Genomic DNA, 25,037 nt, shown 5'->3' with positions numbered 1-25,037 from the left:
TGGTGCAAATACCGCCTGCCCTCAGCCTAATACTCCTTACCGGATGACGGTGACTGCTGATTATAGTTCTAGATCACTCCTGAAGAAAAATGTCTCTGGCAGGGAAAGTAATTCGGGGCCACCCTGTAATTGGCACTCGTATTTCCCGCGCTTTCAATTTAGATTACGTCATCACATAGTTGGTTCAACTCGCAACGTGTATATGGAGGGTTTATGAAAGATGTAGGAAATCGCGAGTAGCCTCCAACATGGCAGATTCTGGCAGAGAAGATCAGCACGATTCTGTGTTGTCATTCATTAATTCCGAGTTCTCGGAAGATATCAAAGATCTAGTGAAGGCAAAGAACCTGTATGAACAGGTTAAAAGAGAAAATGATGAAATCCGACTTCAGGTGAATGAGTTTTTGTGAGGTGATTTTAGGAACTTTCACTAGCTTGTCGTCTATATGGGAAGCCATCTCCGACAAAATTGCCAAAAATGTAGGCAAGGGGATATTGTTGTCACGTCTGTCTGTCCTGTTTATTCCAAAAAGTCATTAGGCCTAATTGGTTTCACCAATCTTGACCCTCAATGTATTGACATTGCTAAGCTTTACAGACTCCGCGTGTCAACTAATACACCCTCGACGAAAAGTACAGCATGCATCACGTGGCATGCATTTGTATGCAATCTATTTCAAGTTGACGTTAATCGGCTATTACTCATTCATAAATGGCATCGCTGTACACACAATGGTAACAAGTTAGTGTGAAGTCACTGACCATTGCTATATTGGCAGTACTGCTCGATCAGCGGTCTGATATCTCGGCAAGTGTAGCCTTTTTGTGTCTCATTCAAAAACCACAACACAATATCCTTTGCGTTTAAACTTACGCAGTATCTAGAGAAGATTGAAAGGTTAAACCCTGTGAAGTTATTTTCAAATCCAGCTCATATGAACAGCGCAGTGGCCATGGAAAGTGAGGTCTGTGTGATCGAAAAACAGGTTCACCATAGGCTCCTTTATTTACCGCATTAGAGATAGTGTACATTATTCCATGTGGCAGAATGAGCTCAAATTTGGGTGGGGTGCAACGTTAAGTGAGGCACGCGATATACAGAAAAATGACATATATTTCTTCAGTGGTATGGACGCAGGTAACAGAGGCAATACCGCTGGAAGTTCAGTATGTGTGTACCGGGGGTAGGGTTAAATAGGAGAAGGGCTTAGATCTATCCAATCTTGACACTAGAGGCGCTGATTTCGTTCCTTACAATGCCTCTAGAACTAGTAAGATGCCACCATCTTGAAAAGCAGTTCTGCGGATGTAGATCAGGAAAGAATCTTTCTTATTGCTGTGAGGCTATCGCATCACAAAGCCTGTGATGCCCTACGCTCGTTTGTAGTTCTCCGTACGATCATCTTAAAATCCACTATTAAGTTTCAAATTTTATTCATAAAGATCATATTTTGTTATTTATTAATAAAAGAAAACGTTTTATGGGAGAAAGTGGCACTAATTCGAATAAGATTTACAGTCTGAACTGGCGACACAGTTTATGACCCATAGGATTGTCAAAACCATGAATCTCAGGATGCTGACATCCAAGATGGCTGTAATTGATCAATTCCAGTGTCTGAAATTTTTTAATTTTGGCACTGGGCCGAGTTTGAGATCTATGAATAATGTCATCCATCCATGACCGACCATTCGCCGCTTTCCTCAACCAGAAATCATGTAGGACTTTCTGTCAGGTGACAGGTTTTTGACCAATCAAATTCCCTATGGCCTATATGTGATCATGGCCGTCCTGTCTGTGCCGAACAAGCATGATTGTCGATTGCCGTCTTCTGAGTGATTGGTCAATACCTAGTAGGAATTGAAATGCTGGTCGTGATAACTACAATGATTTCGAATAGAATGTTCTCCCAAGATCCAGATTTCAGCCCTCCAGGCCTCATCAGTTGGGCTGAGTCTTGCTTCAATGATCGGACCTGGACGGCCGAAATCCGGATCTTGGGAGAACATTTTATTCAAAGTCATTGCAGTTATTACGACCAGCATTTCGATTTCTACTCATTGGTCAATACCTGTCAGGAATAAGGAAGTCCCAATGTTCAGTGTCTTTGACGGTTGCCTCGGAATATGACTTCAATGTACTAGAGGTCAAATGATGTAACATTGCTGTTTGGATAATAATTATTAATTCCCCAATGAAAGTTTGAGCTGTTGACACACCAGTTCATATTTTTCTTTTTGATTACTCATTTATTCCATTTTCTTAAGGTTTCATTGGTAAGCTCTGAGGCTCCGGGTAAGATTGACTGTGCTCTAAATCAGGCCAAAGATGCCCTACTTCAGGCAAAGGTCTTATCATCAGATAGGGACAGACTCCATGAACAGAGTAATGAGCATTCTGTACTCATGGAGCCAAAGGTGAAACAGCTCACAGAACTAACTGAACAGGTTGACGAGTTGGAGAGATATGTGTCATATTTAGAATGGATTGCAAGGCTCGAAGAACTCAGGTTTGTATGAATATGATCCTCAATTCAGATTCTGGGCTTGTCAGTGCCCAAACTTGATACAAACATGTAGATTACTCCCTTTAAAAAAAAAAATCCTGCAGGCTAAATTGACAATTCAAAATTAAAGGGCGTGTTCAGCTAAGGATCATGGTTGCCAGATTACCTTTTCTGGTACATTAACTAGTGGAGTTCAAGTAACATGTATGGCTGAACTCTGAAGATCTGAACAAGGTTATGGGAAACATGTTTACCAGTATGTTAAACTTGAAATGCATACCTTTTCAATGACTTGAAAAAAATGCTATTTTCAAGTTTAAAGAGTAAGTTGAAAGCCTTTAAAACCTTTCGAAATACATACGCCGTTAGACATTAACTCAATATTATCACAACTGACCAAATTTTCTAGCCGAAATATGGCCACATGGCCTATATATCGGGGATTTAAATCGGGGGTTTACGGGGCAAATATCTTGGTGCCAAAAAGAGACGTCGGCCATGTTTTGGAAAATGATGTCATACCATGTAAAATCCAAGGACATCCTCGTGTCATCGACAGGTCAGGTGCTTACGAAATTTACGCACCTCTGCGCAATAGTGGTCGATATGATGTAGCATACAATTTTCTGACGTCGTACGATGTAAATTGTGGCCTCCATTGTCATTGACCAGTGCAGTTTTTTGGCAGGAATGGCCAGCCAAATGTAAATGGGCCCATAGAAGTCATATACGGCCTGATATCCGCTCAGAAGTTTCTGGGTTGTTTTAAATGCTCGCTGTGACTACAGTAATGAAAAGCAGTGTGGCTCTATTCTACTTACTCTTTCAGACAACTTTTTCCTAGCGCTTATTCGAAGATTCTTGGATATTACTTTTGCCTTTGCCATTATGCCTAAATATAGATTTTGTGTGTATGTTTTGATATGTTTTGTTTCAGTTCTAACATACAGACAGCATTGATCATCAACTCAGTAGAAAGAGCTGCTGGTCACTTTGCTGAGATGGCCCAGCTGATGGAGAACCTGCAAGCCTCCCATTGCCTCAACCTGATCAAGTTTGCACAGGACACCATCATGTTCTGGTACAAGATCCTAAAGAATAAACTGGTCAGGTATGCAAACATCTCTCATTATGTTGTAATGTTACAGTATTGCAGCTGTACAGGTAGATTTAAATTACATCTTTTTAAGCGGGATTCTTAAGAGCTGAAAAAAATCCAGGGACTTTGGTGTTCCCAGCTTAGAGTTTAAGGAATTGATACCGAATACAAGTTATTGGTTGTCTCACCAAACACTGTGTAGAGTGGAGCTAAAATTTTGGCCAAAACCAAGGTGGCAGGCAAGGTTTTGTGTGAATTGTCAATGACAGCTCCAACCAAGTGGTGTTTGATGAGATGGCCAATACCAACAATGTCTATTTCAAATGACCTCAAACTTTATTTTTGCGTAATCCTCAGAGAGATTATGGTTGTCCCACCAAAACCTACATGTATGTGGTCAAAATGAGGCTAATTATCCACTATGAAAACAAAACATTGTAACCAAGGTGTGAACAACTCCATTAAAGGGGTACACTGTTCCTAATTACTAGTTGTCCAGTTAAATAGAAATCCACTAATACACGGTGCTGTAGTGCAGTTATTGGGAATACAAATTTGTTTTGAAGATTGGTATTTATACATGTTTCCCGAAATTGGTGGCTTGCATTCGAACTAACTTTTTCCCCCTTGTCCGTCATTAATGGCATTCAAGTGTGTTGGTCAACCATGACTATCTCCTTTGTCCCTCCACCATAAGGCCTAGTTTCCCCTTATGACATCACTATTTCGGACACTCAGCGCCCTATTTCTGGAAAGGTGTATAGTATTTGTATATCTGTCTACACAATGGCAATGATGAAAATTCTATTGAAAATTTTCAAATTCAAGTACCAATTAACGAACGGCGTAGGCCTTTCAAGCCAACATGGTGTAAAATTCTTATTAAAATTCGTATTCATGACTTAAAAGTCTTATTTTAAAACTCTTTCGTTACCGCACCCGGTACATACCGGGTTCGCACACCGTACTACTGGCCCACAGTAATGCGTACTGCTGAATTTTCCCCAAGTTTTATCGTTCCACCACTGTCCCTATTACTATTTGGTAGGTCACACCTATAAAAGCAGATGGCAGCACTGTACTCAACTCAATGAACACATCGTCCCTAAGATTGGATGCCAGCTATTTTACAATGAAACTTTTCCTAAGCCAAGTTGGGATCCAGGCCGCCCGGTCTATACCGGTTGTGGACCATGGGTATAGGACACTTCAAAATCCCTGCCGTAGCGAAAGAGTTAAGGGACAATGCATTTTGTGCTTTTAACAACCAGGTCCAGGTAGCTCAATATATCTGCTTTAAGCTGTCGGCAATGCATTTTATTTAAGTTATCTTACTTGGATTGCTTGGAATGGAAGTCATTCAAGCTTGAGCAGGATAATCAAATATGCTTCCTTAGACTCTGCAAATTCCATCTTTTGAAAAAATGCAGGGATTTTGCTGAAGTCATGTGAATTCTTCTTTAGATTTCTTGGCATAGAAATGAAGTCAGTTGCTAAGTATTTATTGCTTTGTTGGATCATAATCTTACCATTTCGTTTTTTCCAGTGAGTTTGAAGAAATCTTAACTGCTCTCGGTTGGCCATTTGTTTCTGCTACTGTGATGCCACCATCAGCACAAGATGTAGCTGAGTACAAGGATCGCATGAAGGTTCTGTTTGGCCAGTTAGTCAAGCTGCAACTACCATATCCTATCTTAACAATAATTATTGCAATTCAATGGTAATCTGATGTACTGTATCCCACACGACTTAAGCAGTCGTTTTGACATCCGTGCACCAGATGTAATAGTTGTCCACTACTGACGACAAATCCAACTTGGTGCGGCAGAGAACTGTAGAAAGCTTTTGAACCTGGCTCTGTTTACCTTTTACAAATGAGTAGTGGACAACGAAATAAATGGTGCAGAGACAACAAAGCGACTGCTTAAATCACATGAGGGTTATTTGTGTTGTTATACATGTACATATCGAGGAGTTTGTAAGGTTCAATTTCTTCCAACCATAGCACACATTTTCTTAACCTGTGTTTTTACTGAAAACTTGCTTTTACTGTGGTTTAGTTAAAAGATTATCATATAAAGTGCCCGAGCCAGTATGACTCCTGCTGTGAGGCATGGTTATGACAGTACTTTTGTTGAAGTGCTTTTCCTATAGAGCCTATAGGTCATTTCAGCGTCACCAGAAGTTCTCCAGACACATTACATGTATATTGAACGTTTTTGAGTGCAGACAGTATTCACAACTCCGGTCATATTTTTCAACATTCTCAAAGAATAGGCATCTTGCTGTGATCCTTTTGAAGATGCAGGTAAACAAATCTGATTTTGGCCATGTTTAATGAATGAAAGTTTTGTTTCTTTGGTTTCTTTTGGACACCAGAGTAAATTCCAGATTGTCATTTGTAATTTCCTTAACCAAGCATGTGATAGTGATGGTATGGCTCCTGACAGTCAGATCAACCACCCGCTCCTTGCTCAGATCCCTGGATGGAAACCAATCCTGATGCCCATTCAGTTACTCATCAAGCCTCTCAAGAAGAGATTCCATTATCACTTCTTTGGCAACAAGCAGACAAACAGCATTGATAAGGTAGCTTCAAATAGATATCAATTCTGCTTAGTATTTTCACCTGTTGCTTTTCCAATGAACATGTATAGCTGTCAATTTCAAATTACTTGTGAAAATAAAAGGCCACTACATGTAATTTCATTTTCCCAAGTGAAGTTCGTACTTCAAATCGAAAAGAACAAAGAATATGAATGGACTATGGGAAAAAGTGGTTAGAGCACCAGGTTCATATTCATAATCAGGAGGTTGTGGGTGCGACACTTGGAAGGATCACTGAAGTGCTTTGAGCAACTGAAACCAATTAGATTTAGCGCCATACAAACCTCATAATCATTATTATCATGCCTCAGCAGCAACAGCCGATATCCGCCTGAATGTTACTACAGTGTATCTCTCTTTTAGCCGGAATGGTTCTTCACGCAGATCCTGAGTTGGATACGAGATCATCGGGACTTCCTGCGCACGACAATACAGCCAATGATGAGAGAGGCAAACCTTGGTCACATCGATTGTCAGGTATGTGATTTGGGATGCTGTGTTGGTTAAAGCAGTTAATCATGAAAATTAGTGGTGTTAATTGTAATGCCCTGCGCTGTAGCACTCAGCAGATGCCTTTTACTACATGTTTAATGTGAGGGGCTGCTCATTTAGTACATGGTTGTAAATTTGAGGTGCATTACACGTTCATGTGTGTACAGGTGAGGGGACCTTGAAAAGGTGATTTGAACATATTGAAATCTGATCTATTACAATTACTTTGCTCTAATTTCAGGTTGAGTTTATTCGTGGTCTCCTTGTACTAGTGATTGAGAGAATGGCCACTGACATTCCTGACTTGTTGTACGATGAACACCAGTATTCTCACCTGATAGATGAGGCATTGGCATTTGATAAGGAGCTCCATTTCTCCTACAACTACCCTCAGAATCAACCAAGGTGTCTACATGTCTTGACCGAGAAAGAGGCCTTTGATAAGTGGATTATGATTGAAAGGAAATGTAAGACTACTGCTTCTTTTTCATTTGCTCATCTTGTTGCCATTTATCATTATAACTGTGTACAAATTCGGGTTGATGGCATAATTTTCGTCTGGGGACATGTGGAAGTGGCCATCAAAAAAACAGCTGATGTTTTTATCATTCGTCTTCTTCAGTGTTTTCTCTGCACTTTGAGGTGTTAAGTGCAAGAAGTACGGGCACAAGATGTTTAGTAAATGCCCCATTCAAAGGTCATTGTGGCAAACGAAGTAAAGTGTCTTGCCAAAGAGCACAATGGATGTGTCTGTGTGTCAACTTGGTTACAAAAGTTGGGATGTTATTACAATAACAGTCGTGAAATTCTCCATACATAATCGAAATACTATATACACATATGATATTTATATTTTCCAGTTGCCCTTGAGAAGATGGATGCAATGCTGTCTTCCCCCACTGCTTGGCAGTCACAGTATAAAGATATACCAGATGTAGATGAACTGAAGATACCAGAGTGTGGGGAGGCCTTCATGACATTAATGTTGACCATAACAGGTGAGTTGGTGCAACTGGGGTAGGGAAATTCAAAAAACGGCTATGCTCATTTCATACGTCATTAGGAAAGCCCCATGCAGTACTTAATCAAAAGCTAGTTATTTCTCATTTATTGTAAATGTCTGTTCACCTTTTAACAAACTTTCACTTGTGTCTTTTGGAAAATATTCCCCTATCCAGAAATATGCATTTTACTGGGACCTAATGATTCAGCTGCAGACTCGTTTGAAATAACATAGCATGATATTGATTATTGATCGTCTTTCAGAGCGCTACAAATCGCTGCCATCTGCCGCTCACAGGATCAAGTTCATGGATCTACAGCTCGAACTGTTTGATGATTTTAGGATTCGTCTACTACAGGTCATGAAGGAGGTCGCTAGTACACCAACCAGTAACGTGTTTTGTGCCATCTTCAACTCCGTCAACTATATAATCGACGTGGCCAAGCAGTGGAATGAACTGCCTGTGAGTACAACTGCCTGTGAGCACACATTGGGTATTGTGGGTGTGTAGGGGTTAGAGTGCTGGAGGCTTGTGTTAAAATGCTTTCCTGTTCCAGCATGTCCAATATTAAAAACACTTTGTTTTTTCTCCATTATAGAGTTCAATTAAAGGTTTACTGATGAGCAGATGTCTCTTGTAATCAGTTCATTGGATGGTGCTGAAAAAAAAGCTGACCCGACCCTCTTTTATTATTTGGGGTGTAAGGTGACAATGCTCTGATAAAAAATACATTGATGACTCTGGTAATCAGTTTATGGGAAGGTGCTAAATAAATATTAAAAATGTAAAAAAACAAGTGTTGGAATGTTGAAGGTTGAAAATGTTCCGAGAAAATACATTACATTTTGCTCTCCTTGCCAAAAATGCTGCAGAACAGTTTCGTGCATTTGTGTTGTCATAATGGTGGCCTTATTGTGAAAATGCAATGTAACTTCCTGTTGGTGTAACTGCCAGGACCTGCTTCGTTAACGGCCTGCACCGTTCAAATTTGTAATCGAATTGAAAATTTCCAATTCGAAAATACGCATAAAATAGAAATTTAAGCGTTTATTTGCCGTTGTGTAGACATGTACAAATACTGTGTGTTCCAAGTTTCAGCAAATTTGCATACATAATAACTGCACTTCTATTTTCCTTGACTACCAGCAATGCAAACGGCGTACCCTTCAAGGTGTGTATATATCACACTCACCGTGTTGTATCTAACATTGTTGTGAAGGTCTGACTTGTAGGAAACTTTTGGCTGGAACATCAATGTGGATTATTGAGAATAATCCTAGAATTGGAATGAAACTGTCTTACCCAAAAGCCTCTTATTCATTTTCTGTTGCTCTTTGTTCCAGTTCTTCATCCAACTGCAGTATTATCGCTGTGCTCCTCTAGTCAGTCAGTATGCAACACCGATGGCTGGTTCACCAAGGTCCCCTCTCAGCCCTGATAAAGACATCAGTTCGCCCCTCACACCAGCCAAGAGTATCATGCAGGTAAGAACTGTTTTTGTCACTCACCAAGTCACCCTAGAGAATCAGTTCCCTAACTGACTCAGAACCTCATTAACTTTCAACTTACCTGGATAGTGATGGTAGAGGTTTGGAAAACCTGTGCATCACATTAGAAAAAAACAAAAATGTGTGCTTGTTGGTAAATTTACCAAAATAGCGTGTGTCCATCCGGTACGTAACTAGCACAATATGACATCATATGCACTATATTTTGAGGTAGCTTAACCTTTTTCGCGTGTGTGGTTGATTTTGGGACATCCTGTATTTTTAAAAATTGGGCCCGGTCATATCTGCACTGTAGGACAACGAATGTTCATCTTCAGCAATCTGATCTGAATTACAAATCAAATGTGACTCCTTTGGTGGTTTTTTTCTTCAGATTTCTATGGAATTTGATGAGAGTCTCCTTGACAAAATTGAGGGTACAGTGTTTGATAACACGATCAAACTTTATGAACACATCAAGTTTGATATGATGAAGAACATTGTGAGTGATGTAATGATGGATGTTAAAGCCAGGAGTCGACCATATAGAAGGGAGAGGTGTGTACAAAATAAGCAGTTCTTGTGTCCGGCCCGAATTTTCTTTTGCAGCCAGTTGAGTTTCATGGTCCATGGACCTCTTTAGATTTTATATTGGTGGAGAAGAAATTTTATTCGTTTCCCAGCAAAATTAAGTCAGACTCAACCTCAGTTATTGAGGAGGGATGTTTGTGACCAAAAATGTATTGAAAACAGTTAAGCTTTATCTGTGAAGGTTCTGTATACTGAAGCCCTCAAGATGCCTTTGCTGTCCACTAGTTATTAAGAAGTTGACCTCATTTTATCCTTGATGCATCACAAATATCATGCATGTTTCTGCGACCCAGACTTATCATAAAATGCTTGTTTTTTGGAAAATGCGTGTATCTGGCTGTTAATAGCATACTCCAAGATTTGACACAAATTTGACTTGAAATTTCTGTTAGTGATGAAAACTAATTTTTCCCTTCCAGATGGATTTGTCTGGCTTCTCAGAAAGATTTAGTAGCGACGGGCCTGTCATCATCTGCTTGTGAGATGTTTATGGTGCTTAGGGACTGGCTGCATGCTGTGCAACAATTACTCAGCAAAGGATTATTTAGGATATTCTGGCAAAATTTAGCGGAAGATTTAAATAGATTTATTTATAAAGAGGTAAGTAAATTTTTCTAACAAGAATTAAAACTTTTCATGAGGTGGTTCTGTTTCTTCTGTGTTCGCTGATTTCACATCGATTTCAATCACAGCGATTCAAGAAAGTAAGAAATGACAAAATACTTAATTGAAAGAATGAAAGAAAAATTTTGTATGCCTTCAAAATAGATATACAGTACAACCTCTCTATTGCAGACACCCATGGGACTGGGCCCAGGTGTCCGCAATAGAGAGGCTATGCCAAATCGTCCGATAGGTGGATTTGAAGTTCCTGCCTTGCAGGTCTTGGTTTTCTCTGTGTCGACATCTAGCGTAGAAACTTTGAACCTGTTGGCTGATCGGTATTTGCTTGTGATGTTGCGTTGAATGACGTGAGCTACTTTGGAACTCAGAAAGTGAATAATCTCTCCAGTAAAAGGTGCCCCTTTTATTGCAAAATCTCCTTGACATGTCATAATGTGTGAAAAAAAACACCATCATTTCTATCCATCAGCCACCTTTGATTAATGATAAATTTTTTCAAATATCTCTACTAACGCATATTCGCCGCAACACTGACAAAACCGCGTGGATTTATGAGTGTCCGTTGACACAATAGGCCTATGTGATTAGTTGAAAAGATGAGTAAACAAATGCCGCGGCTTAATTAGGATACAAAAACACAATGGGTGATATGAATAAAGACTAGCAAATGCTTTTACTTCAATTTTGTACAGAAAGGTCTAGTGTAAATGTACATGGAGTTTTAGATAAAAGCATTCGCTAGTCTTTATTCATATCACCCAATGCCATGGGGTAATTACGTTGATTAATTACGCAAATATCACACCTGTCGGGCTTAGGCTACTTGACTCTCCAAGCGCACGTGGGAAACCATTGTTTTTGCCTATTGTCCGTAATTGGGAGGGAATTGGACCAAAAATTGGCCATCGCCCTGTCCGCAATTCGGAGTAGAGAGGTGTCCGCCGTACAGAGGTTTTTGTTATTGGAAATGACTTAGAAAAAAATCGGGACTGGCCGGACGTGTCCGTAATGTAGAGGTGTCCGCCTGACAGAGGTGTCCGCTAAGGGAGGTTCTACTGTATACCTTAAAAGCTATTTTTAGCTCACCTCTCTGCTTTGGCGTCCGTCCGTCCGTCCGTGGCGTACGTCATCCATCGTCCGTCAGCAGGGCACATTTCGTAACTATAAGAGCTATTGAGTTGAATCTTGGTACACATGTACCCTTGTGTAATGACACCTTGGAGACCCAGAAGTATTAAGGCAGCAGGAAGGGGTGGGCGTTGGTGGTTTCCGAGTGTGAGGGGGTATAGTGGTGTCTGTTGACTGTGCTTTAAGAGAGACTAGGCATGATGCCAGTCTCTCTCTGTTGACTGTGCTTTATGAGAGACTAGGCATGATGCCAGTCTCTCTTAAAGCAGTCAAGAGACAGGTGGTTTCAGTGTTAGGTATTTCATTGTAGCAATGCGAAAATGTAATCAATTTTGGTTAGGTCCGTCATTTGTTATCACCAAGTAGCTTCTAGAGTCTCAGTGCCACCACGCGAGGCCTAATGGTATGTAGCTTCGCGCGATATGCACCATTCTGGGAAAACTCAATCAGGAAGTATGCTCCTCGAGTCATTAGCATAATCTAATCTTAACTCCAGCTCGAGGTAATCTTGCGCAGTGTTTTTTTCGGCCCAGATACATTGTGGTGGAAAATGTCTAGGTCTAGTACAATGAACGCCTGGCTTGCGCCAGACTAATAAGTGAAGAAGGTCTGGCTGCGCGAGGCTACTGTGATAAAAATTACCAGTGCAGAGACTCTGTGACGTAGGCATATACTTTTTACAATTAAAAATGCTCTCAAAAGATGATAAGGAATGATTATTTATTAACATTTCCTGAACTGTATACCTTCTAATTATCACTTTACATAAATAGGTTGGCTTTAGGTCGCGTGCTCATGACAATATACAGCAAAGTAGTTACAACCCCATAATTGTGCTAGAAGTCCATAATGAGATCACGGTGACCCGTTATAAATGTTTCACCAGCTTCGCTATTTTGCCACTACGCGGCGCGTTGGGTCGTTGCGTCAAGTTTGGGCCTGATCCGATTCACAGTTTGCCCACCAGGTGGCTAAAACCTAAAACACTAAAAGTGCTATATCTCCTGAACTAAGGGCTTGATCATCACCTAATTTTATCATGGATGCATTTAACAATGCTACATGACATAAGACCCAGGTTTTTGATTTGACGTACTTTTCATAATTTCAAGGTCACAGAGGTCAAATGGCGTAAATTGGCTGTCTGAATGTAACTATGTCACGTTTCTTAACCGCTAAAGCTATGAACTTGAAATTTGGTACACATGGCTCCCTATGTTATGTAACCCCCGACTCCGAATTTTGGTTTGATCTGATTCTTGACTTTGCCACCAGGGGGCCAGGAGCTGAAACCTTAAAAGTGTGATATCTCTTTGGGCGACTCATTTTCGATAACATTTTTATGGTAGGTTCTCCTAGCAAGGATACATCACATATCATACGGGTTTTTGATATGATGATTTAACCACCATACAATATATGTCACACAGATTTTTAATTTCACCTACTTTTCACGGTCACATAGGTCAAATGGCGAAAAATTGGCCGTCAGGCTGTAACTATGTGGCAAGTTTCTTAACCGCAATGACTAGGCCTATTCATCAAAAATTGAGTTCACATGTACGTTATTGCCTGACCTACATCAGTTTTAAGGGTTAACCGTAGGTACCGCCATCATGGCTGGACCTCCAAATCCTAAATTAACAAGAACTCTTTCAAAACGCAGTGAATGCTCATTTCAAGGGCTAGAGTCTGTTCTTTGTTTTCCTTCGAAATCGAACAGCCTCCAGGGTTTTAAATGAGCATGCACTAAGTTTTGAAGAAGTTCTAATTGCTTTATGATTTCAAGTTCTAGCCAAAGTGGTGGTACCTATGGTCAACCCTTAACACTACATGACACAATACCATGCTCTGCAACCGTCTTTCCTTCACATGAGGTGAGCACAATGGCCCTGACCATTTCATTCAAAAGTTTTGCCAAAAAAGAATGAAGAAATGCAAAATAATCAGAATGGCACGAAAATTTTGTGGTTGTAGAGAGAATTGAACAAAATGGTGATTTCACACATCTATGTTTGGAAATCTGATCTTAAATGCCATGATCAAAGTGTGGATGGAATGGTCAGCCTAGGCCTTATCATTCAATTCTCTAAAACTGACTTAGGCATAATGTTTTTTCTGAATGGCAATAATCCTATAAAAAAGCTATTTGACATCGTCTTTATTATTGATACTCTACTGAAAATATGTAGTACCATACAGTCCAAATCACAATTGACATCCTGTATATCACGTCATTGACGTGCTACCCATTGCGTAGGTCGCGCGTAATATACATGAAGCAAAGAGGGAGCGCATCACTGGTGTGTCATTGGCACGCAACTCACGTGTATGTTGCGCGTCACAGACGCAAAGCAGGACAGATGTCATTTGTGACTTGGACTTAATTTATTTGATAGGAAAGATTTAACATTGTATCATCAATTTCATCAAACCAAGGTTTTATAGCTTGCTCTTGCACATTTCATGTGTTGTAAATTACGCTAAAACTTGAGCCTTACTCTTAACGAGAAGAAGAAGAAGAAGATTAGTCTACACCAAAGTCCTTTCCAGTTGACATTCAGCATGGCATCTTTTTTCAGGTGATCTTGGACAACAACTTCAATGATGGTGGATCAACTCAGCTCCAGTACGATATGACAAGAAACCTCTTCCCGTTATTCGGCCCTTACACTGCCAAACCTGAAAACTATTTCAAAGAGTAAGTGTGAATGGTGTTGATGTGAATTTTTTAAAGTGTGAATTTGTAATCGGTAGGGTCTAGTTATACTGAACAACTAACTGAGATCTGGATTATTTCAAGCTAATCAAGAAGGGTTGTAAAGATTAGGTCAAGCTCAAAACCAAAAATCATGAAATGTCAAGATTATGGAAATGTTGGAAAAGTAAAACTAAAAGCGACCTATTTTCTTACAAGTTTCTTAGTTATTCCTTTAGTCCATAGAAATTTGGAATTTGGGAATTCATATCGACAGCTCATCAATCAAATTTGATTAACAATGTGCTTTTCTGCTTGGCGTTCTCCGATTGACAACCCCTGGTTGTGTGAAATCTTGCTGTGAAATTCACAAATAGTACAAGCAGTGCGGTGTTAAAAATTTATATACACAAATGATATCATTTGTAGGTCAGTATTTCTCTTAGAAATATGTAAGAAAGCTTCATTCCAGTTTGACATCATGACAAATTGTGTGCTGATCTTACCATTGATGTACAATGTGGTAAAATGAATTATTTACTTTTGATAATTTTTCCAGTGTAAAAGAAGCACTGATCATCCTTAACCTGAAGGCAGGATCGGCCATGCTATTGAAGGAGGTACTGAATACGGCCCTTCACGTGGCGCTCATTGACCCTCATGTGCACGTGCAGGATCCCATTGCAGCCTTGCACGAGGCTGGAGTCTACAAACTCTCTCCAGAGGATGTGGAACTTTTACTTTCCTTGAGGACGGATTTAGCCTGATGCAAACTTTTCGAAAAGATTTTGACAGCTGTGATCATGTCAGCCAAATCACAATCGATAATCAAAAAAATTATTGTGATTATTTTGATAAAAAGATAATTTTCCTTGCAGCCATGTAAAGCTCAAATGCTGACTGTACTTGGGCCGTATAGCATGTTAACATCTGACTCTCATACAATATATAGTCGTACTTCCACCTATCAAATCCCCGTGTCTTTTGCGCTTACACCTATGAATTGCCGTGTCTAAATAGACCCGTGTGTCAAATCCCCGTGTCTATTAGCCCCATCGAGCTCGATGGGGCTAATCGGGGGCTAATTTAGACCCATGTTCAACACGGGTTTTTTTATAGGTGGAATCTGAATAGCCCCGGCAATTGCAAGTTCTAAGACCCGGCGACAGATGGTGCGGTGTAGTTGCCTCGGTATTGCGCACGCGAAATTCCCCTCCAACGGGAAAAAAACACAGGAGAGCCCCCCTTCCTACACCCCACCTGTCGCCGGGGCTATTAACCATTATCTAACACCACTGATAGGTGTAAGTCCGCCCCGGGTTTTTTGACACACGGCGAAGAGACGGGTCTTGAAAAAACACGGGCTTTTATGATAGGTGGAACTACGACTAATGTCACTCTGGTTAGCTCACTTCCAGAGATGTGAGCTTATCTTATGGCGCAGCGTCCGTCATTCGTTGTCGTTCGTCGTCATTGTCATCATCGATTAAGAGTAGGTTTACCCTGATATACTTTTATGACTCACTAAACAACTTGAACACCGTTAGAGGAAGGCAGTCGCGTTAATGGTATCAAACTAAAGGTATTGAAATAGCAGTTTTGCGCTGGCCTGCTTAAACACAGATGGAGCAAAGGCACTGAAGGTATTGAAGAGCGGATGTGACAAAAGAACCCCTCAACTACTTCATTCACTGCAGTTCAAATAAAACCTTCACAACTGTCATCCACCTTAGGGTCCAAATTCATTAGACGTGTGTAAATTCTCCCTGATTAATTAGTAATAGGGCCTATTCATATTCTGTGAAGATTTACATGAAGGACCTGAATCTGTCTATTCAGTAGTTAAAAGCTGTTTTAAGCTGAACGCCCTTCATGAATTTGGCCCCATTTGTCTGAGCTTGATTCCATCTAGTCTGTCCACATCTCCCTATCTACCATAAACCTACATTCTGGTACTCGCATACTTGTTCCATTTTCTTGTCATTCATCTCATTCCTTGCTATTAAATTCCGCCAGCGTAGCTATTCAGGCTGCTAGGCCTCTAGTTTAAAACCTAAACACCGGAGATTGGTAACACCTCCTCCCTTAAAATATTACTATCGTCCCGATAGTTAAAGCATACCTGTCCAAACCTCGAGATGTTCGGAGCCGACTTTTTTCTCAGAAAAATTATGGATGCCGCCTGGTGTGAGTTTACTGATTTTCCGCAAGAGGGCACCACAGGAGAACACATCGAATTACATCGATTGAAATATAGAATCAGATTTATTCAAAGACAAAAGCATATTATATGGTTCTTAAAAGTTCTGATCCGTGCAAAGTCCGGTTTGCATACAATCATGAACAATGTCCTCGACGTTAAATTCAAACGAATACTAGTTTATAGATTAAATGAATTCCCAAGCAACGGATTGAATCATGATTTTCAGTTAATGGTTTGTTATTTACATGCCTTAATTGATACAAAACGTACATGTTTCAGCTTATTTTTGGGACTAGATGCTAGCGTAGACCGCCCGCCCGAACGTTGGCGGGGTCTGGAAAAATTTTAAACCGAGTTGGTCTCCGGTGCGTTTTCCCGCCATCTGAGAGACAATGTTTAAAAAAATTCCCGATCCCGATAAGGAAATACTGCCTTAGCCCGATTCCCAGTAGCCAAAAATTACAAATCCCGATCCCGGCGGCATGCTTGTCCCGATTTCCCGACGTTTTTTTAGTTAAAGCCCGCATCCCGTTAGTCATTTTTGGCCCATCCCGGCGTCCCGAAAATACCCGTTCTCCCCCTCGTATATGATAATAGCGGTAGCACTAATCTTTTGCTGCACGCATGGCTTCAACAATTGGGAATGTTTCTTGGTCTCGTCTGTCTGTATTCACCATCATGAGCGCATTCAAGTTGTCTTCAGACAAGGAACATCTCCTCACAGTTTTAATTAGGTTCATGGTTGAAAAGCCGCGCTCACATGCAACAGTGGTAGGACTCAGACATAACAAGGTCAGGCAAAATTTCGCAAATTCACGGAATTCCCCCATCTCGTACAAGCGGCAGAAGAAGTTATCGGACCCTGGAGAATTCTCCAACAGATTATCAAGGTCAGATGTGAATCGGTAGGTTCTGAACTGCTCCTTCAGTTGATCATGCTCGAACCTGGCGGGAACATATCTATCTGCAACGGCCAGAATGTTACAGTGCTTAAGACTGGCTAATGCACGATACTCGGGAACAAGGAAGCGCATATTCTGAACGACGAAGGCTAGTTCAGGGAACCTAGTTTGGATTGCCTTGGCAGTGTTCAAAACGTACTTGTAGCAATTCCTATGTACTTCATCCGCCATCCGTGGGGTCAATACACCATGTTCCACTAGCTGGGCTTTCCTTGCATGAAAACCAGCAGAGTGGAATTCAATGTCGGTATTGAACCCCTTCAGGTTTTCATCTGACAGTAGGTCATCCCATTGCCGACGTTCATCCCAAACGATCGGTTCAATGAATTCTCTGATTGAATCACTTATGGTATTATATGCCGTGAAAACAGTTTGTCCGGCGACTTGCAGTGTAGCATTCAGTTTCGCCAGAATCTTCAGTTCTGCCTGCAAGAAAAGCAAGTATAACTCAAAGTCCCCTCCCGCCACTGCCTGATATAATTCTCCACATATTCGACGAACTTCAGCCTTCCCCGTGGTCGACTCAGTCTCAAAATATTGGGCGACCTCAGTGTAGAGAGAAACAAACCGATTCACACAATTGGAGAGTGATAGCCATCGGACGGCTTGGTACCTGACAAGTTGGTTATACTCATGCTCTTCATCCGACATTGCTATAATCTCTTCCAACTTGTCGGCCCTGACATGACTGTTCGCAAAAAAGTCAAGGACTTTTTTAATGGTCTGCTCCACCGTTGCTGGTATTGAATTCTTCATACCGTCTTTTGTTCCAAGAACTTCTTTATGCACAATGCAGTGTTGTATGAATAAGTTCTCATTATAGTTCAAGCGCAAGAGACCAGCCACTCCCCTCCCCAAGCTTTGCATTACGCTTGCCCCGTCAGCAGCAAATCCGCACAATTTCTCCTTCGGGAGTTCCTTGTCTGTGACAAATCCATTGATCAAGGTAAACAAGTTGTTGTGGTTGGGTGAACCTTTGACTCGCAGTATCGCCAAAAAAGCCTCTACAACACACATGGCCGACATATCGACATGTCGCTCATACAGGATCGCCTGACCAAAACACTTTTTGTCGGTAGACTCGTCCATCATTAAACTCCACGCTATTGATTTTCTTATGTTACTGATGTTGTCGTCCCGTATGTATTCTGCAAGATCTCCTACTCTCCTCGTTACGGTCTGTCGAGACTTCGGAAACGTTTTCACTGCTTCTTTCCCAAAGATGCGACTTTTTGGATCCGACAAAGAGGCCCATGTCACGATTGCCTCCGATGAATTGTAGGGCAAATGCGCCTTAGCAATCATCAACCCGAGCCTGAAGGATGCGGCCCGCTGCCCTGCTTTCAATCCGAAAGCTTCATTCATCTGGCCTTTCTGTTTCCTGTTATCATCCCTCCATTTTTGGATGAAGGTCCTCCGTCTCTCTTTCGTCCAGTCTTTGGTATCCCCATGCTTTTCAGTGTAATGTTTTTTTAACACACTTTGTTTTACTTTCATTGAAACACCGCATTTCATGCACTGACATTTCCCTGTGTCTAAAGAATGTACAACCAAGAAGTAAAACTTCCCAATCCTTATTGAAATGTCGGTTACAGTCTCCTGCTCTTTTCTTCTTAGCAGCTGGCTGGGTGGATTCCCTTTCGTTGCCTTCAAGGACTACATCTTCAACACCGGTATCAGCCTGATCATCGCCAACAGGCTCCCCCTCGGCTTCTTCACCTTCAGGATCGTCATTCCCTGTCGGTGTTGATGGGCCGGCCACAACGGGTTCATCAACAGAAATATCATGGCGGATAGCAGGAGTATCAGCAGATCTAGCAGAACAAAAAGAAGATTAGACTGGCTTTAGAATTAGATACTATTATACAAAACCCCTGGTACGAAACCCAGTTAGGCCGGACCTATGAACAGAACGGAGCGGCGTGCCCATCTTCTGCACCAAATAATAAACAGATCTAGATTCTACGGTGATCCACACTAGCCCATAGTTTTAGCCCCATGCATGCATGCACCTTTGCTAGTTTTAGCCTTCAGCTAGGCCTAACACTTCCATATTTCAGTTTTCCCTGACAATATTGTCAACCTTACCTTTTTCGTGACCATAGAGCGGTTAAATTGAGCTGTTTCGCCATTGTGTCATTCGAAAACGAAAGTACGAAAACTGCGACATGTGCGAATGCGCACGCATGTATCAGACGTATCAGAGGTTAGTTTCACCCTATAACAGCAGATGTCACCAACGTCGCATAGCGGCCAACACACCGACATAGTTGCGCCCTATAAAACCAGATGTCACCACCGTCGCATTACGGCCGACGTGGAATCTTAGACAAATTATACCACAAAAAGACGATCACAACCATGATGTTGATTTGGGGTGATTTGACGGGTTCTTGGTGCCGTAAAATGTGGCTACCGATGCCGTTTTTAACGGCACTTTGATTTTTGATAAAGGCCTCGATGCCGCAAGCGGCATCCACTGATTTTTTCCCGATGCCGCCAAATTATTTTTCGATGCCGCACGCGGCTCTCGATGCCGCATTTGGACACGGCTGTAAAGTAGTAAAGAAATTAGAATATTATTGAAGACCCTCCCACTCCTTGAAATTTTAACCTTGACGCTACCTGATACTACAACCAACTACCCCCCCTTTTGCTTAAACCTACACGTACATAACCCTCCACCACGGTATAATGTTCTCTTTTTCTTTATGAATGTATACATTTCCACTTCCGTTTTGCAGTGGCTTCCGGCTTTACGACCGTGGCATATCCTGTCCGCCCTAACACTCCCGTCACATTCTACTTTTGTATAAAAAGATAGAATACTTCCTGAGTCAACCTTGAACCTCAAGTATATATAGATGATACCATTGAACCTATTATCAGAATTCCGCGGGACTGCCAAACAAGGTTCACAAGAACACCCTGGAATTATCTTTTCGAAGATGATGGTTAGGCTGTGCCCTTTCCAGTGTAATTTGGTAGAGGATGAAATCCATTTTATTCTGTCATGTCCAAAAGTTTTCAACTTTAACGAAACCTTTTGTAGAAGACCCTCACAATGGTAGAAGTTACTCTTAGTCCCATTGATTTGTTTATTAAGGTTCTTTACTCTCGCAAATTAATGATATTATACTAAAAATATCAACATTTGTCCATTCACTTTACTGTCTCCAGGCTCTGTCCATTGTTATCTTATTGTAGTTCCTTGTTCATATTACTTGGGCAACATCACCAAGATGCCTTTTATCTCACTGAAACAGTAGACCGAGACAGAAACGTCATCTCTCTCCTGGACCAACAAACACCTGCTTTTCCTATAGGCTGTACGGACAATAACAGCCTTTCAAACATACGTGTACATTCAGCAGGGGTTGGTGAGGACTGAGCTAAAACGATGTCCTGCTGTTTATAGGAATATGGTAATATTGAGAGTTCCTTCACCATGCTTGGCCTGGCTTAAAATTCTCTCTTTGATAATCCTCAAAGGAAACTACAAATCAACACATCAAAAGGACATGTTATAAGAAATCAAAATAGAGAATCAGAATTGACTTAAGTATTCTTTTATTTAAAGAGTAAAACATAAAACAGATTTGATTAAAATATAGAACTACAAAATGATCAAGGTAATATTGATATGACGTGCTCTTTGAAACTCATACAGTTCTTTACTACAACCCACATTTCCCTCTTACATCTGCCAACATGTGTGATTAAAATATTTCCAAAAATAAAGAAATTGTATACTTTGTGTACATTCCTAATTAAAATAGCCCATCCCAATTACAGGGTACTTCTAAGAATCAAACCTTTCTTGCGGGTCATTTCAAAACTATGGGGCATACATAATGCCCCACAACCACTTAAGCTGTACTCACAAACACTGCATGTAAACATCTATGTTTCTGGCTCAAATAATAGTTTTGAACTGTTGAAGTTCAAAATAACGTTGTTTTCGTCTACTAGATTTGTTGGAAAATAACAAAAACGGAGCAAACTATCATCACTCGTGCATTCCATTCCCTCAGAAATCCCACTCAGGTGGGTTTTTTTATACAGAAATTCCTCTATAATTAAACCAGCACATGTACAGTTTTGAACTGAACTTGTAAAATGAATGAAGTAAATTGACATCTTCAAACAGGATGCCAGTACACAGTACACAAGGTGTCCCAAAAAAGTACAAAGGCCAAGCTCGGATGTGCCATAATCGAATTCTCCACAGGTCCTGATAGGACACCTTTTCAATGAAAAATCATTTCACACGAATCAAAATCCACTCGGCCACTACCCGGGATTAGGGATTTTTGTGGTTGGGCTAGCACTGAAAGAGTAAAATGAACTTGAATTACTGAAGCAATTTAAACGCAATATTTAGGGAAATCCTCTCATGGGTTAGGTGGCTTCAAAACTTGATTTGATTGATTTTTCGACCTGTGATTTCATCAAAATGAGTCCATCCCTACCAGAGATGCAACCGACTGTTTTTAGCCGCTATTTCAGAGTGTCATCTCACATGTCTCATGATCAGGATTTAGGATTTTAGGATTGAAATTCTCACTCTTCATTGGCCCTTTCTTTCATAAAAAGAAAGCAAATGATAGCTTGGTTATTATGCATGAAAGCTGTAGGATGCTCATTACATAATCTTCCAGACCTCAAAAACTGCCATAATTCAAGTCAGGAGGTGATCCAACTTTTGATTTTCAATTGAATAGCTTCACATTATTCGGTGGTGGGATTGGGGCATTTCAAGGCCTGACTTTGATTTATGAAAATATCTGGTTTGGATAGAGTGATTTTGATCTAATAAAGATCAATTTTCATTTCAGAACACTTGCTATCAGGATATGTGGAGAAATGAATTATGGGGTGGCTGTATGGCCTGTGCATTGTTTTCTGGGACAACCATGGATATTTATTTATAGCTCCATGACACACCTGACTCTCCCGTCTATCATCTAATAAATTGTAGTACAAAATAACAGGATTACCGGCTAATCAACATGTATGGTCATACCAATTATAAATCCCTGTGTTACACATGGGCATAACGTCGAACCAAAAGAAACACAGCATTGATATAACAAGCAGTTATACCACAGAAATGAAGTGATCCTGTGGTTTTATAGGAGTGGTGAGACACACATCTATTAATTTTACAGGTGTGACCGCAGTTAACTCTTTCAGTGCCCAGGATTTGGGCATTTTTGGGCATTGTCACTACCCAAAATCTCACAAAAATAATTGAGATACACTCATCAAAATTCTTCAAAACCTTTGTCTTTACCTCCTGTTTCAATAAAACAGCAGTAATAAGTAGGGGCATACTAGGATTATGTTCTAAATTTTTTTGAGGGAGTGGTATTTTTGGCCGATTTTCACCATTTTTCACCTAAAATGAGGGGTGGCAAACCCCACCCCACCCTCTCAGTCGAAAAAATTATTCAATTTGGACGCCCCAGGCCAGAGAAACCATATGAACCACATTTGAGTAGCTGGGGACATCTGGTGTCGTCTGGAGGAACTAAAATACCTTAATATTTAGGACGTACATGTACGTCCTTGGCACTGAAAGAGTTAATCCCATTCTGAACATGCAGTGATTTTTGCTAAGTCCCATAATAGGCAAAATCCCCTTTTAACAGTGTAACTAGAACTGATTGGTTTTGGTATATATTTTTTAGTAAATTACACAGGCTGCACCTCAGCTTAACAAACATTTTACATTTAGAAAACAATAAACTTAAGAAACACTTAAATAAAAATCAAATTCTACCATGAAATAGAAATTACTAATCAGGCCAGTCACATCACTAACTTTTATCACTTCAAGCGCTCATAATCTGAACTGGAAGCCTTTCAAGAAGGCAGTAAGAAACATGATAGAACCTGCAGCATTGGTAGTAATAGACATTTGTGTCATCTACTCTCGCATATGGCGTTTTAAATTTGGTATAAAAAAGACTGTCTGCATGGTAATAGGTAAATTGGTGTTTCAGCAAGAGCCTCTTTGGTATCTGGGTGATCAGCTTATTAGTAATGCTGAAAACATGGTTATTTTAGGTAGCACGATCTCTAGTGATCTTTCGAGTGGAAAGGATGTTGACAGCAGGATTTCCAGCTGCAGGCGTGCTATGTTTAGCCTCTCGTCATCTGGCATGATGAGGTATCCCGGCCTCTCTGCCGCAGCTAAGTCTTTCTTGTGGAAGACACTAGGTGTCCCTTCCCTGGTTTTTTGCGCCGAGTCACAACTTATCACCAGCTCTGACCTGAAGAGACTGGAATCTACCCAGGGCACAATTGTGAAAGGTGTAAATGGGCTAGGTAAGCGATGCCATCACTCTAAGTTGCTAAATGCGCTTTATATACCAAAAATATGTGATATTTTAAGGGTAAGTGTATTCTCTCTGTATTCGAGAATTTTTAATCGTAGCACTGGTCCGGATAGGACTTTGAATATTGCTTTACTGGGCAAGTTCCTTGCATCTGGCAGGAGAATAAAGGGCACGCTGCTGGACCGAGTGCTCAGTATGGGTGGTTCACCATCTGGCCTTGCAGTGGGACGGGCACCACGGATGAAGCTTGCTGGTTGCCCGGATGGAGTAGATGTTGTGGTTGATACATTGCGCGGTCTGCTTCATAAGGGCGATTATGGCATCCGTAGTTCCTGTTCCCATCATATGGTCACACAACTTGTGCAATATTAATACCATCAATGTATTGTTTTATAACATGTTTTTACTGTTGTGTATTCTGTAATGTGTTCAAAAGTCCCCACTTTTGGGGTTATTAAAGAAAAAAAAAGTTATGATTTTTCAAAAGCCAGCAAGCAACCAGACTTTGCAAGAGAGTACACTTCAATGGGGTTCTAACTTGAACCAGGATCTGAGCAGAAAGATGACAGGACAAAGTGCTTCATTATATCAAGTATATACTATAGCCAAGAAAACACAAGTTAGATACGGCTGAATCTTGTAGATGAGTTTGTCACTTAATTTTAACAATTTATCAAGAAGAAAATGAGTTGTCTTCAGCATAGAAGGAGAATTTCAAGACAAAAAAAATGACACCTCATTAATGAGAATACTCCTATTCAGAAGGAAGTTATGCAACATTTTGTTCATCCAGGTAAACAACACCGGTTATATTGCCATACAAGAGCATGTGGTCTAGTATTAAATGAAAGGTCCAAGGACCTTGTGCTGACCTGGGTCTTTTTGGAGACAAACTAACTGAGTTATTGCTGGAATGTATGCACTTTGTAATTTCTGTAATAGCAGGACTTACATGTACGTCATAAATATGAAATAATATGATTTACACTGTACCTATGAAAAGAGTGTTAATTGATTATAAGTAATAATAGGTTCACATCAAACACATTTAATCTTTGTTCAGAAGGGCTACACAGATGGCAGCACCATACAGTACTTTATGTCAGCACAGAATATGAAGACATTATCATCATTCTTGTCTTGGACAGCCATACCATTATGACATTATTCCATCTAGTGGCTAGAAATAAGTTCAAACCACGATTCATTTCTGTTTTCAAGTAAATGTCATCTAGACACACCCATACACCAAATTCTTTTCCATTGCTAGAAGTACCCTGGCTACTTTCGC

General features: G+C 40.6%; 2 protein-coding genes across 2 annotated transcripts; one reads left to right on the top strand and one right to left on the bottom strand.

Annotated features, from left to right (window-relative positions):
- The first annotated feature begins 232 nt into the window (after nt 1–232).
- On the top strand, nt 233–24,835 carry LOC135488767 (RAD50-interacting protein 1-like). The gene is made up of 14 exons (XM_064773567.1): nt 233–392; nt 2,269–2,510; nt 3,445–3,618; nt 5,153–5,290; nt 6,036–6,195; nt 6,577–6,690; nt 6,947–7,172; nt 7,566–7,703; nt 7,972–8,171; nt 9,053–9,193; nt 9,591–9,754; nt 10,207–10,387; nt 14,122–14,240; nt 14,797–24,835. The coding sequence occupies exons 1-14, from the start codon at nt 249–251 to the stop codon at nt 15,002–15,004; spliced, it is 2,349 nt and encodes a 782-aa protein (XP_064629637.1). The 5' UTR covers nt 233–248; the 3' UTR covers nt 15,005–24,835.
- Nucleotides 17,046–19,534, bottom strand: LOC135484797 (protein FAM200A-like). Its single transcript, XM_064766508.1, has 3 exons — nt 19,491–19,534; nt 19,050–19,216; nt 17,046–18,937 (listed from the first exon to the last, which is right to left on the bottom strand). Exons 1-3 carry the CDS (start codon nt 19,532–19,534, stop codon nt 17,046–17,048), a joined length of 2,103 nt encoding a protein of 700 aa, XP_064622578.1.
- Nucleotides 24,836–25,037: the final 202 nt, after the last annotated feature.

Source organism: Lineus longissimus, chromosome 1 (assembly GCF_910592395.1).
Source record: "Lineus longissimus chromosome 1, tnLinLong1.2, whole genome shotgun sequence".
Classification (NCBI taxonomy): domain Eukaryota; kingdom Metazoa; phylum Nemertea; class Pilidiophora; order Heteronemertea; family Lineidae; genus Lineus; species Lineus longissimus.
The sequence above is the reverse complement of the archived record's forward strand: the minus strand, read 5'-3'. Positions and strand labels throughout refer to the sequence as shown.